Below are 16,104 nucleotides of genomic sequence, written 5' to 3'. Positions count from 1 at the left end.
AAGTCCAACTCAACACAGCTTTGCAGTCTTCATTTTGGATCAGGTAAGTTGTCCCCTCGAAGGCTAATGAATGATTTCTCGGAGTTCGGGATCAAATGTTATAAATCCACTGTTGCCATAGAAATCCGCAATGTTTATGTGCACCATAGCATAAGCTTGTCTTAGCCGGACACATCAGGCTCCCAATTTTTCGATATATATATATATATATATATATACATATTTATTTATTTATTTTTTGCTTTAAACAGAAAATCATTTGTTAATCAAACGTGTAGCTGTCGCCCTTTATGATAGAACTATAGTGCATTTTTTTCACGGTTCTAACGGTGTATGGGTTGACTATTGTTTCTCCATTTTGTTTCTTTTGGGATGCGGTATAAAGATATTCCTTTTGTATGATCACGCATCTGATCGCATCTAACTGCACAGCTTCGCTCGGGCATGATAGAAATATTTCGCGACGAGCTGTATTATCACCGGCGGTATAGCATTTTCCATTCCGTCAAGATGGCTGCTTCAAATGGCGTGACGTCACGCGGGACGTCCATGGAACTGTTCAGTTAGCTTCAGAGTCAGTAACGTTACTGGTAAATGCATTTACCTAACACACTGTAGCCCAATGTCAAAAAGTTTTTATGTAATTATGTTATTAGTATAATAATATACTAATAATATATATTACCCACGGCAATGGATCTATTATTAGGGGTGGCCCACCCCTAATAATAGATCCATTGCCACTGAGTAGCTGACGGATGTATTCCGTCAAAATGGCTGACACGCGGCTAGGGGTCACGTGACTGGGAGATCCCTATAAAAAGTCAAGTATCCTTAGGTGCAATTTTAAGTATATTTATGAGAAGTAGCCTACAGTAGCCTTCAAAAAGTATAGCCTATATATCTGAGAAATAGGCCTAGATAAAAAGTAGACTATATCCAAGTATACTTTCTTATTTTTAGTTTAAAAGAAATAGGCCTATACTATTAACACACATGAATAAATTCGTTTTTGTTAGGGGAGGCACTACAATTTTTTTTTTTTTTGAGGATTTAAAAGCAAAAATTAGATTGTAATTCCACTTAAAAAGTTTAATAAGCGATTTTGTCCACATTAAAATACTGTTAAATGCATATTAATTTGTTGCAATATTTTGGAAACAAAATTTTATTTGTTAAAGTCACCATGAAATCAAAATTGACAATTCTTATTTTTGATGTAATATTGCAGTATTAATTCTAATGATTTAGGCTACCTGTTCACGTGACATCATATATTTGTTTTTAAATCAAATGACCTCCTTGTAATTTTTATTCAAAATAACTTCCCCTCCTTCTTGCTTGCAACAACTTCTCTTCTCTGATGACGGGTTCACTGGCACAAGAGCGGGACAACCTATCACTTACATGCAATAGCTAACCAGAACAGTCCAACAATCCAAAACAAATGAGTAGCCTTCAAAATCACGTTCTACACTTTTCTTGTTCGAGAAGCTGTTCACTCAGATATAGCCTATGTCACAAGGGAAGAAAAGACTATCGCAACTTCATTGTAAATGCCTCACTGCTACCAAATCAAATAATCCATTTAAAATTTTGTGGTAGTCTAATCAATATTATGCCAAACTCTGTATTATTATATTACACACAATATTCCTTTAATGTTCCATGTGTTTGGCATATCACATCTACAGCATGTGTTAAGTGATGCATTTGAATATAAGCAAATGGGCATTGTGAGATTAATCCAAGTGTGATTAGACTGTATAGAAACAAGGTCTTCTTTCCCATCTGGCCTGAATTAACGCCTCTTGACAGTGGCTGTTGCCGATAGGCTGGGTCAAGACAAAGCTCGAAGGGCAATAATTAAAAGGAGACAGATAATTGGAGATTTTTTGTTACAGATAATAAGAGAACCCATCTGTTGCTGCTCTGCGACTCTTTTCTCTATGCATTGCACACCCACACACATCTACTCTTGTACTGGTTTGTTTTGCATAGGAAGATTCAAATCAAGGGTCTTGGGACCGGTTTGGCATTAACTGATGAATTGGAGGAGGCGACGACATAGATGAGAAGAGAAATGCAGCTACATGATGAATAAACAAAACAGGGCCAACGGCAACAGCGTTATCCGACACGCTCACACATAAAATGTTTCTTTCTGTGCCTTGAATTATAAATGCCTCATCAATGATTGTTGGGACTTAATGTCTATTCCACAGGAGTAGAGGATCACAATTTAATATGCAGGTCAGCTGCTACGATTGTTTTACGATTCTTGAGGATGTTTATAGCCTAAGGATTCTGGGAAATTCAGCTCAGCTCAGCCTGTAAAATATATCACCATATAAATGTGATGTTCCTGAGTGCAGTTACAAGAAAAGAGATTTACAATTACTAATAATTCAACATTTAAAAGTCAGATAAAATAAAAATATATTAAATTGTAAAAGATGAAAAATATGCATTAAGTAAATGTAAATAAATAAATATTAAATAATTGTATGCAAATGTGACTACAGTATGTTTCATGAAAATAGATTTACAATAATTATCAATTAATATGATCAAGTTCAAGATTGAACTTTAAAACATAAAATATAAATATATTCAGTTTGAATACACATTACATTTATTTAAAAATAAAGGCTTTAAAATAAATCTTAATATAAAAATAAATGAATAGTAATGTAATCTTCCTATTTCATTTAACAAGAAATTTGATTCACAATAATATTCAAATAATAATTTCAAGTTCAAGACTAAATGTATCAAATATTAAAATCTAAAAATAAATGTATTAAAAGTAGTGCTGTCAAATTGATAAATCGTGATTAATTGCATGTCTTTGTACAGGTGCTGGTCACATAATCAAAACCAAAAAGTTGATTTATTTCAGTAATTCCATTCAAAAAGTGAAATTTGGATCATATATTCATTCATTGCACACAGACTGATATATTTGAAATGTTTATTTCATTTAATTGTGATGATTAAAACTGACAACTAATGAAAATCCCAAATTCAGTATCTCAGAAAATTAGAATATTACTAAAGACCAATACCAAAAAAGGATTTTTAGAAATGTTGGCCAGCTGAAAAGTATGAACATGAAAAGTATGAGCATGTACAGCACTCAATACTTAGTTGGGGCTCCTTTTGCCTGAATTACTGCAGCAATGCGTTGTGGCATGGAGTTGATCAGTCTGTGGCACTGCTCAGGTGTTATGAGAGCCCAGGTTGCTCTGATAGTGGCCTTCAGCTCTTCTTCATTGTTGGGTCTGGCATATCACATCTTCCTCTTCACAATACCCCATAGATTTTCTATAGGGTTAAGGTCAGGCGAGTTTGCTGGCCAATTAAGAACAGGGATACCATGTTCCTTAAACCAGGTACTGGTAGCTTTGGGACTGTGCAGGTGCCAAGTTCTGTTGGAAAATTAAATCTGCAACTCCATAAAGTTGGTCAGCAGCAGGAAGCATTAAGTGATCTAAAACTTCCTGGTAGACGGCTGCGTTGACCTTGGACCTAAGAAAACATAGTGGACCAACACCAGCAGATGACATGGCACCCCAAACCACCACTGACTGTGGAAACTTTACACTGGACTTCAAGCAACATGGATTCTGTGCCTCTCTTCCTCCAGACTCTGGGACCTTGGTTTCCAAAGGAAATGCAAAATTTACTTTCATCAGAGAACATAACTTTGGACCACTCAGCAGCAGTCCAGTCCTTTTTGTCTTTATCCCAGGCGAGACGCTTCTGACGCTGTCTTGATCAAGAGTGGCTTGACAAAAGGAATGCAACAGCTGAAACCCATGTCTTGCATACGTCTGTGCGTGGTGGTTCTTGAAGCACTGACTCCAGCTGCAGTCCACTCTTTGTGAATCTCCCCCACATTTTTGAATTGGTTTTGTTTCACGATCCTCTCCAGGGTGCGGTTTTCGCCATTGCTTGTACACATTTTTCTACCACATCTTTTCCTTCCCTTCGTCCTCTATTAATGTGCTTGGACACAAGAGCTCTGTGAAAAGCCAGCCTCTTTAGCAATGACCTTTTGTGTCTTGCCCTCCTTGTGCAGGTTGTCAATGGTCGTCTTTTGGACAGCTGTCAAGTCAGCAGTCTTCCCCATGATTGTGTAGCCTACAGAATTAGACTGAGAGACCATTTAAAGGCATTTGCAGGTGTTTTGAGTTAATTAGCGAATTAGAGTGTGGCACCAGGTGTCTTCAATATTGAACCTTTTCACAATATTCAAATTTTCTGAGATACTGATTTTGGGGTTCTCATTAGTTGTCAGTTATAATCATCAAAATGAAAAGGAATGAACACTTGAAATATATCAGTCTGTGCGTAATGAATGAATATAATATCCACATTTCACTTTTTGAATGGAATTACTGAAATAAATCAACTTTTTGACGATATTCTAATTATATGACCAGCACCTGTATATGTATACATATAAGTGCGTGTTTATACAGTAAACTCACACCAACATATATATATCATAAATATAATACATATACACATTATGTAAACAAAAACTTATGTGATTAATCACAATGAATCAATTTGAAAGCACTAAATAAAGTAAATGTACTAAAACAAATATTAAATATAAATGTAAATATATTGCAGTATAAATGTGATGTTTACAATAATTTCCTGCTCTAATAAATAAATGTATCAAAACCCATATTAAACATCTGTAAAACAAACATTTATATTTTGCTATATGAATGTGATATTTCTGTGTGCAGTTACAAGAAAAGAGAATTACAACAATTATCAATTCATAATTTTATTTTCTACGATCTCTTTTATTTATTAATTCTGGAAAAGGAAAAAGACATTTAAAACTAAAAACAACAACATTAGAATAATGCATAAAAGACAGAACAGTAACACCCCCATAACTCTTACTCCCGATCCATTAAGATACAAAAACAAATTCTCAAACCTCAAGATTAAGTTTCTCAAACAATGTTATACAGTACATACATCTGATAGTTTTAAAAAGATATTTCTATAACTTACTTTCTTTAAACAAGAAAGAAAAAAAATCGTAATAAAAAGAGCTGAATGTGTTGGGATGGAGTCTCTGGGTAACTCCAGCCCTTCCTCAAGCCAATGTCCTCCCTTCTTGTTTGAACACACACATCCAGTCTGCTGGCTCCAAGTTGGTATTGCTTCAGCCCTACAAACACTTGTGTTTTGCAGGAGGCTCACCAACAGTCCAGTCAAAAACTTCCCCTCGATGGCATCAACAGCAGCCTGTATTGTGTCTGAACAGCCCAAGTCCACCGCCTGCTCCAATCCACATCTGAGCGCTGACAAATGGCAGTGGGCGGCCAATACAAATCCAACACCTGTCATCTTTGGTTAGAATGGAAAATGAACATGCCCCCTTGTGTCCAACCCCAGATTACATACTTTAGTAGGCCTACATGATGAAACATGGAATCAGATTTGCTGGAATTAGGCTTTGGAAATTATGTACAAGCCAGTGTTTTGTTTTCGGAATACATAATTACTTTGCGTTGTGCAGTAATGGGAGTGAGTTTAACCAGAACACATATGAACAGACACAAGGGAGTGGATGGATAAAGGTTAACCAAAAAAAAAAAAGGATATCTGGAGATGAAATCTTCTGGCACCATAAAATCAGATTTTTCATCTAGCAAAAACCTACCCCAAAAAGATACTGAAGTTAATAAACAAATTATTGTGCGAAATTCAGAATGACTGTGCAGCCCACAATGTTAAAGGGATAGTTCACCCAAAAATGAAAATTGTGTCATTACTTACCAGACAGTTTGGTAACCTGACAGTTGACGGCACCCATTGACTTCCATAGTTGGAAAAAATAGATACTAATGCAAGTCAATGGGTGCCAACTGTCTGGTTGAAAGAAAATCAATTACTCACCACAGCATAAATGACGCAAGTAAATGATGATCATTTTCATTTTTGGGTGAACTATCCCTGAAAAAGGGCAAGAATGAATTTCGCCAGTATGGGGAAGCAATGTCTTATCTCACTGAAAAGGTTTGGTAGTCTTTGATGCAAACAGAAAACAATGAAATTAAAGGGCTGAACCCTACAACCTTTTGTTGAGACCATTCTGTCGAGATCTGTAGCAGCAAGTTCCCTTGATAATTCACAGTTGTTTTTCAGATCTTTTACAATCTTTCTAAACATCAGATAACCTGATAGTTGCATCCACATCATATCAGACAAACTCCCTTTGAAGAGGAGCAGCTTGACTAGAGATGACATCACAAAAATAGGTTGTAGATGACCTCATTGTTGTGCCTTTATTGCTAGTTATAATCTTTAAACCTGCCCCCAGCTGTCAGAACATCACTTAGATAGATTAAACCATGTGCCACTAACTAGCAATTTGAAGTGGGAAGAAAAAGGAAAATCCTTTATATTCACAAAGAGGAGCATTTAAATTATGTGTTCTGCTTTGAAATGATTTGCTTAAAAAACAAAATGATAAATCAAGAGACACAGTAAATATGCATGATTATAGCTTCACCTCATTTCCATTGAAGAATCATTCTTGACGTCAGGATAAAAACAGGAAAAACAGGTTGCGAGTTGTGTGTCATTGCCACGGGGTTCAGAAGTGATTTCTGTTTTTATCTCTGACTGTGTTGTGTGCATTATTTGTTTCTACACAATTAGACCATTTAATGGCCCAAAAATCCATTTTAAAAGTTAAACTAGTTGAGAATGAATGTGGAAATACTGTGCCGAAGATCTGGCTTCAAGAAAGTCCCGACGAGAGAATAAAACCTTGATCTTTCTACTGGCCAACAGTTCAGATGCATGACGTATGGAATATGCTCCGTATCGTGTCATTCCAAGTGCAGTGGTTTCATTGAAATATGATGATCATGGAGCAGCCCTCCCAGTTTCTTTCACCTCAGGGTGCTATGGACACCCTCACATGCTGAGAAGAAAGGACAGCAACACCAAAGAGAAATAAAATAGATTGATAATGCTGGGAACAAAAGCCAACATCCCAGGATTCGATCTTTCCCTGCCTGGAGCGGTGTACATCATCAGGTGTCATCTTATCCCAAGCTCATCTTTTACATAAAAGGCAAAAACTCAATAAAAGGGAACGTCAGTGCATAGAGGTGAGCATCCCGCAGGGTATATGAGAGAGTATGGACCCACACACTTGGCCACAAGAGCCATCAAGAAAAGGCCAAATGATTAGATGAAAGAATGAAGATGCAGAGGTGGGCATCATTGCACCTGTGTAGGATGCTTCAAAACTCAATCCTGAAATCCTCTACCAAACAACCGGTTTATTCCATCCTGCAGGGTCAGGAAGGCTAGGAAGTTTGCCAGGCGCTGAGATTGAGCTATTATAGGTTGCCTGATGAGAAGTGGGAAGTGAAAATCTCTCAGGCTGAGGCATCATGGGATCAGGTCAGAGAAGCAAACCACTCAACTGACAGATGAATGCTCAGATATGGAGAAAGACAGTCTGGTTGGAGGTACAGGACTCTGTCTGGCTTATTTCCTTGGACTGAATCCGGCAGAAGAACTCATCCATCCATTCTTGCCCCAGAGAAATTCCACTTCCACCCCCCAGGGTCCCCATGCACACACATACATACACACGTGTACAAGGAGATGACAAATGGAGGGAGAGAAAAAAAACCGAAAACACATAAGAAAACAAATCTGAGCAGTGGAGCATCTGTCAAGCTGCTCTGACAGTAAGGTTGTCCATACAAAATGGCAGCCTTCAATAAGTTACTGATGCATCCATTTCTCTCGGACTGGGAGATGGTGGGATGACAAGAAGTAGAAGAGGGAGAGCTTAGGCGTGTTGTGCGGCCAATTCCTGCCCAATGAAACGACGCAGGCGCTCCAGGTACTGGGTGTACAGTTCGATGTCATTGTGTCCGGCTCCCTCCACCCACAGCGGCTCCACAGCTTTGGGGCAGCGCTCGTACAGGGCCAGCCCGTGGGAAAAATCTATCACCTCATCCTCCGTCCCATGGATGATCAACACTGGAGATGTGATTTTAGACACTTTCTCAATGCTGAAGCAGGGACACACAAAGGGACACAGGGTGTTAGAAGAAATACATAATTAATCCACAAAGAGAAAGTAAATTCAAATAACAATTAGTAGTTTGAATAGCTAATTTACATCTGATGTATATGATCAATGAAATGCCATGAATTAAATTCAACTTCAACTCATTTTTCAGTAGCATGATAACAGCCCACTACTGGAAAGCTACAGTCTGAACTGTTTTAATTATGCTTTTTAATTTTATGTCACACAAATTGATATATTAATATATAATTGAATATAACTCAATACGTAATGTTTAAAAATAACATACTACCGTTCAAGTACTACGAGTCAGCAGGATTGTTTTTTTTTTTTTGAAGGAAATTAATATTTTTATCCAGGAAGGGTGCATGAAATTGATCAAAATTGACATTTATAATGTAAAAAAAACAATTTGAAATTGAAACAATACTGTAATGGGGAAAAAATACTATGGAAATCAATGGGGTACATCAACTGTTTGGTTACCAACATTCTTCAAAATATCTTCTTTTGTGTTCAACAGAAGAAAGAAATTCATGCAGATTTGGAACAACTTGAGGGTGAATAAATGATGCCAGAACTTTCACTTTTGGGTGAACTATCCCTTTTAATCAATAAAGTATTGATAATAATATGAAATGTTTCTTGAGCATCAAAACAGCAAATAAGAATGATTTCTGAAAGACTGGAGTAATAGCTGCTGAAAATTCAGCTTTGGCATCACAGGAATAAATTACATTTTAAAATATATTGTAATAGAAAACATTTATTTTAAATTGTAATAATATTTCGCAATATTACTGTTTTCACTGTATTTTTTATCAAATAAATGCAGTCTTGGTGAGCATAGAGACTTCTTTCAAAAACAAAAAAAATTGAAGTACACAAATATTTATATTAAAACCAACAATAATAACTTGAAATGCATAACATTTTGGAAATGTATCTTTGCAAGTTATATTTTCAAGTGTGGTGCATGTGGTGTGTGTGTGTGTGTGTGTGTGTGTGTGTGTGTGTGTGTGTGTGTGTGTGTGTGTGTGTGTGTGTGTGTGTGTGTGTGTGTCAGTAAACTAAACAGTTGCCAGCCAACTACACAGCACTTGTGCGAGAACAGTGGTGGTTTTGACTGCAGCTGTATGCGACCATGTGTTCTACTACACTGGCACTGAATGACACCACCCACCGAGTGCAACCAAACTCCCTCTGAGCTCCACAACACAGCTGTCACAGCCAAAATGCAATGAAAATTATTGTAATCAAACTTAAAGAATAAAAAGACTGATTCCCATTTTGTGTCAAAACAAGAAGCTCAGTATAATCTCAGTCAGCAATCCACATCACAACACACTCCGTTTGCTTTCGTCAAAACCAAAACCCAGTGAATCGCTCATAAATAGCAGCAATCTGTGTTGGCCATGACCAGGCAAATCATCAGCTCGTTAACAATGATGAGCCCTGTCAGACCTCTAGTGAAAATGGGAATAAGACCCAAATAATAAAGGACAAGTTAGAACATAATGATTTTTGGCACTCACTTGGGAAATGCGTCAAAGCAGTAAGTCTTCTTCGTGTCGGGGAAGGCCACCCTCATGCCAGAGGTGAGAGGAGAGTGAAGTATCACAGCCGCACACTCGTATCGTGATGCCAGGTCCACTGTGGGCACCGTGCCAATGCTCTGTCCATACAGGATAATATTCTCTGGGCTGATGCCATATCTGTTTGAAGGAGAGGAATCAAAAGCTAATTAAATGTCATACACTGAACAAATAACTGCCTCATGTGAATGTAATTTGCAGCCTATTCAGACCAAGAGCAGTACGATTTGCAGACTGCTTGGAAAAAATCGAGTGGAGTGTGAATTTTCATCAGCCTTTGAGAAAATTCTCATTCTTGAATTAAAGAAAATTGTTCTCTGTTCATTTAGTTTATTGAATGGTTTCTTACGGATTTCTTTAAGGATTCTTTTAGCACTTTTAAGAAAAATAATACTATTTTAGGTTAATTCATGTTTAAGTAACATTATCATTAAAAAGACTTGTTAAAGTGTATCTTTAGCATTATTCCACATCAAATGAGGAACCAGTAAATAACTTTCAAACTTTTAAAATGATTTATACATTCAGATGCAGCATTGTAAAACTTGAGCCGTACTATGCACATGCAGTTGTTTTGGTTGTGCCCTGGTATTGATAGTCTCACCTTGAGCGTAGAGCCTGCCACGCTGCATCTATGTCTGCATACAAATTCTTTTCTGAGGGCTTCCCCGTGCTGACCCCGTAGCCGGAGTAATCATAAGAGAATATGTTACAGTTGATTCGAGTGCCTAGGCCGATATAGAAGCTGCTCATCTGGCCCAGATCCACCGCATTACCATGGGAGAACAGGACAGTGAACCTGAAGAGGGAGATAGAGAAATAGGGTGATGGGACCTGTAGTACAAAGTCACTCTCTAGTATGCTCATTACACTATTTCAGGGTCTGACTCAACATCTAAGTCAAGACGGATCCACAAAGAGACTTAACCAATCATTTAATTCGCAGAATCACTGTGCATGTAGACACATCTGCAGTGAGCACTGAGCCCGATACGCTGCAGGGAATGGTTTCATAACTAACATGGGTGTGTATGCGTGTAGAATTAGTTTCAAATAAACCGGGTGGAAAAAACACGGTTGGCTGTATATCAAACAGTCTCATTTCAATTTGAATAATATACCATTAAAGTATTTATTAAAGTATTTATTAATATTTTGAATGATCTTTTATATTTTCAGTTTTCATTTTAATTTGAGTCATTTATAGTCATTATTAACATTTCTATTTAGCTCTAATTTATTTTAATTTAAGTTTGTTCTAGTAATTTCAGTACTTAAACTTATTTCAGTTATTCAGAGTATGGGTTACCATTCTTGGCCTTAAAGGGACTATGTGTAGTTTTTTAGGCATTTTATAATCTAAAATCAATATTTTTATTCATAAATATGTCCTCAATGGTGTACAAATACCTCTGCCAATAATCTGACTTATCCTCGTAAACGAAGAATTTATTATCTTTATATACAAATGACGGGTAGGTCCACGGAGGCTTCCATGTCGTTCCGCCATCTTGAAAAACTATAATAGCAGAGAGGGTCAAAAAGTACTAGGCCAACGTGTTTCCACAACGCGTTTTCATCAGAGCCAGCATCACGTAACTGAAAGCAGCAGAAACGGAGGAGCAGAGCAGTGAGAGGCGCTTGTCACTGCCCCGGCAAGTTTAAAAGGCTGCATTGCACTGTTATTATTCATAACGTTACTGTAACATTCGTTTGTTCGTTGTGTCAAGTTGCAGTTTGTTTGAAATAACAAACCTGTTCAACCGAAGGAAAACTCGACGAAGTGCTATTAGAAGACATCCTGTCATAGCTTTTTGGTACATAACAGTTAGCGCAGATGCAACACGCATTTGAAAAAGGGAAGCGCTGGAGAGTACAATTTGTTTGAATGCAAAATACAATTTCACCGCTAGATGGGAGAAATTCCTACACAATGTCCCTTTAACGTCATGTCACTGTCATATTTTAATTTCAGCTTAATTTCAATTTAAAAACTATTTTTAATTGCTTTAGTTAATAACAAAACTGATATCAAATCCAGACTTTCAAAACGAAATAACACGTACTTTGTGTAGAGAAGAGAAGACATCTATTGTGAAAAGACGTCCACAATATGGAGCACAACAAAAACCTCTGTACTCATCCAATGGAAATCACTCTTAAAGAGGAAATAAAGGAACAAAGGAACAAGTAACAACAGTGGGAATAAAGTGGCGTGTGATAAAGAAAGAATGCGTCCAGGAAGGAGTGGCTTCTGGGTAAAGATAGCAGACAAACTCGGAGAGGGAAGCAGGAAATTGGACAAAGGAAAGATGGAAAAAGAATGAAGGAATGTAAATGACCCTTGGGAGGAAAAGGGGGGTTCCATCAGAGGAAACGTGACACTTAAACATATATTATAGTGAAAACTACAAATAAGGCCCCTCCAAACATTAGTGGCTTTCGCACCGGAGGTTTTTTTCATAGTTCCTAGAACTACTTGCAGAAGTACCTGCTTTTTGGCATGTTCGCACCACAGGAACTGGAAACGATTTTAATGGGAACTAAATTAGCTCCTACTTCAGAGTAGAGTCTAACCCAGCACAATAGGAACAACCAGTGACATAATTGTACGCTGATTGGCCGAACGTACGCAAAACACCAGACCCCGCCATTCTTAAAAAAAGTAATGTACACACACAGTTTATAGCCTATATACTTACTCCACAAACTAACTATACGAACACGGTGATAGATGGACCTCTCAACCTTAACGTTAAGGAGAAAATCCAACGCGGCTTTAAGGGACCAAGCGTAACATGATTCTGCTCAGCTAGCAAAATTGGGCATCAACCACATGGCGAACGCTAACACATATACGGTTTACTTTCTTTGTATAACAGTTCCATCCAATAATGTACAGACAGGACTGTTAAACAGATTGTACACTAATGAAGACAGAGAATGGGAGCGCTGTGTGCTCAGGCTCTGTGTTTTCAGCGCTGTCAAAATAAAAGTCAAAACAACAAGCGTGGTTTACGTAACTTCAGAGTTCCTACTGGCAGTGCGAATGCAACCAGGAAAATCGCCCTAGGGGAACATTTAGTTCTCAGGAACCGCCCTGGTGGCTGGTTCCTATAACTAAGTTCCTATAACTATCTGGTGCGAAAGCCCCTATTACTACTCCAAAAATGTGTCCAATCCTACCTGGCAGAGGGGGCACAGCGGATATACATGCAGCCCACTCTGTTTCCCCGACTAGAGCGAGTCAGGAACACTTCCGTGGCATCCAACTCCCGTTGGGAGTACTGGAATTCTGCCCGCTCTGTGAGGTGGAGCTTCCAGCGCCCCTCTCCAGTGGTATTCACACCCCCTATCGAACTCGCACCACTGCCGCCACCTCCTCCCCGGGAGCGCAAGTTTGACGTCCCCGTTGGTCCGACCGGTACCGGCCCGGCCTCCAGATCGGGCAGGAGGGCATAGGTAGGTTCAGGGGGCAGAAAGGCAAGCTTGGCAGCGATGCGGCTGGGGCAGGGGGGGCAACAGAACAGGCAGCACAGCTCACTCACAGAAAGGCCATTCATTGTCAACTGCAAGAGAGAAGACAGGAGATCATTGTCAATACATATTCAACACAAAACGTTTTATGTATTTTTATACTTATTCAGTTTTAATTGGGCTCTGTTTTATGTTAATTGTGTTTGGTGTTATATTGCTAGTTTTGTTTGGATGTACTTCTATGATTATGCTTTCTACCTTGAGCGCTGACTGAAAGCATAATACATTATTATTATTATTATTATTATTATTAAATGCCACCACTGGTCATGTGATCTCAACATGGCGGCACCCATGGGGCACAACCCCCTCCCAATACAATTAAACAGCATTTTCTAGAAGACTGATATGATCTCATGTGACTGTACATCAATTATTGATATTTCACAGAAGTGCTGCTGATTTCTTTGTTTGAATTTTTTTTTCCACACAACTAACTCATTTAACATCCAATTTACGGAGTGATCATTTACTTAAAAAACTGATAATAATTTCAGGCACCTTTGCAAAAACAAAACTATGACGGAGCTTCTCTTTTATAAATTTCTTGTGCTCAATTCTCTACGACGACTTAAACGGGCAAAAAGCACAAACAGTAAACAAATAGTTAATAAGTAATACCCGGGTAGAATTAACTCAGGCATCCAGTAAACCTATCTCCCAGCTATAGGCCTACTGTTCTTGTCAGCTTAAAACTTTTAGTCTATCTCCTATCGGACACTATATAGACTACAAATATAAATTATACATATTGTCTGATATTGCCTGTTTAAAAGGCTCCGATATAAAATATCCCCCAATGGTCACATCAGCCCCAACAAACCCGCTTATCGCTAACACAAAATGTACACCTCATTTCAGCTGCAAACGAACACTACATTGCAAACAAACACATTAATATATATATGTATATTCCACATACGTGTCGTTATCTTGACCACAGCCTGCCAAAGCCGGATTTCTTTATATTTTCACACCTCTGTCGCTAAGTAGCTAGCTCGTAGTGAGGGGGCAGGGAGGAGTTAGCCAGCTAGCCAGTCAGCTACGACTCCTCTCAGATAACAAATAAAGGCCTGGACGCCGCCGAGGACATGTCTCATCCGCAAATAAAAAGCAGAGCCCTCCAGGAATAAAACTCAATTTCTGGTTTTCCGTTCCGAGTTGATTCCCGGCTGCCGTCCTGACATGTAATAATAATCTGCTGGTATATGCTAATAGAGCTGTGTTTTTTCCACTCCAGTCAAAGATGCTAGTTAGCCTTCCCACTCTTCATTGCGTCTCGCAGTGATAGATATACTGCTTGAAGTGAGAGGCGCTAGTGCTGGGAAATAGTAAGTAAACATTGATTAAAAACCTGTTGGGTTAAAGGAGAAAATTATGAATAACTGGTATTTTCAAACATGATATTGTATAATAACTTAATATAATTTATTAAATAAAAAACTAAATACAAACTTTACAAAGACAAAATAAAACAAGTGTTATAAAATAAATAAAAATGTTCTCATTCTTAATTCATTTAATGAAGAGATCGTGCTTGCTACAAAAGGAAGCCGTAAAATGGAATAGGCTATTTGTATACATAGATTCTATATTCATGAATATAGAAATAATTAACCAATCAGAATTATTATTTTTTGTATTTACAAAAACAAGCATATTCACAGTAACACATGTGCAATCTTTCCAGAATTTGAGTACACTTTTACAATCATAAAAACATAAGACAGAACCTTTGTAGCTTTTCTGCATTTTTACCCTGCATTTTATGTAACTTTCTTTCAGCATCAATATCAATACCAGATTGTCTGATTTATTCATACACATATGGGCAAACATATCTTTACCTCAAAAAGAAATTACACTTCTTTGCGCTATTTTTAAATTAATAAAATAGTAGCAAACTGTCAGAAGGCATGTAACCAATCAGAAGGTCCGCTGAGTAGCATGTGACTCGACGCTACTTCAGTGTGGAAAACATGCAGAGTGGATGATGTGCATCCTGTTAAAACGTCTTTGCTCTTTACTGTATCGCATCCGGAAATTACGCTGACATGACATAGCTGAAGCCTATGAGCGGGAGGAGTATCCAAGGAACTTCTGTAGGATCTACTGTCGTAGCTTTGTAAAATCTGCCAGACAGCTGATAATTTCAATCATGCGAGAGAAATATTCCAAATTCTTCCATTTAAATAAAGCTTTGCCTATTTGTATTCTATAGGCCACTAAACCGTTTAATTCCAAGTCACACAATACACTGATTATTCTTAAGAGTAAGACAACGTCCACAATTTAAGTGTTATAGACCAAAATATATTAAACTTAAGAAAAACATGATACATGTTGTTTTTTAAAGACAAACTACTGTCTTGACAAAAATAAAATTTAAGTTTAAAGTAGGCTATCTCTTTTTAAAGTTCCATAGCTGTCTATAATTTGTCTCAACCAAATTAATACAATGGAATCATATGGTAACATTAAATCTAACAGACAAATATTAACCCTTTTAAAACCTGGAGACTTAAAAACCACACAAGTGCACATTGACAGTAGCCAGCTGTGAAGGAAAACAAGCTGTCTGTGGTGGGCAGGGTGATAATACAGGGTGATTCATATGCAGACACAGGACATCTTCACGGTTTACTCAATTAATATCACAGCATGAAAGGACATTCTGCTTGAAGAAACGTCAGAGGAGGGCTAAGAGATGTTCAGCTAAAGTTAGGTGGGTGATCAGTAATTACCTACACCACTTCCTGGAGTCAAGTATTTCCAAGTTTCCCAAGAGTATGAGTCATGTGGGCTGTTTGTGCAAAGGTACAACAGTTGGATTCATTTCAAGTATATTTTCAGCAAAACATATGCACTACACTC

At 37.8% G+C, this 16,104-nt stretch overlaps 1 protein-coding gene across 1 annotated transcript; it reads right to left on the bottom strand.

Moving 5' to 3' along the window:
- Positions 1 to 4,791: 4,791 nt before the first annotated feature.
- abhd17ab (abhydrolase domain containing 17A, depalmitoylase b) lies at positions 4,792 to 14,509 on the bottom strand. The gene is made up of 5 exons (XM_077224347.1): positions 14,153 to 14,509; positions 12,880 to 13,262; positions 10,298 to 10,492; positions 9,634 to 9,813; positions 4,792 to 8,078 (listed from the first exon to the last, which is right to left on the bottom strand). Exons 2-5 carry the CDS (start codon positions 13,254 to 13,256, stop codon positions 7,853 to 7,855), a joined length of 978 nt encoding a protein of 325 aa, XP_077080462.1. The 5' UTR covers positions 13,257 to 13,262; positions 14,153 to 14,509; the 3' UTR covers positions 4,792 to 7,852.
- Positions 14,510 to 16,104: the final 1,595 nt, after the last annotated feature.

The sequence above is a fragment of the Siphateles boraxobius genome, unplaced genomic scaffold, assembly GCF_051911475.1.
Source record: "Siphateles boraxobius isolate OS27281-9 unplaced genomic scaffold, OSU_SipBor_1 9, whole genome shotgun sequence".
Taxonomy (NCBI): Eukaryota; Metazoa; Chordata; class Actinopteri; order Cypriniformes; family Leuciscidae; genus Siphateles; species Siphateles boraxobius.
The sequence above is the reverse complement of the archived record's forward strand: the minus strand, read 5'-3'. Positions and strand labels throughout refer to the sequence as shown.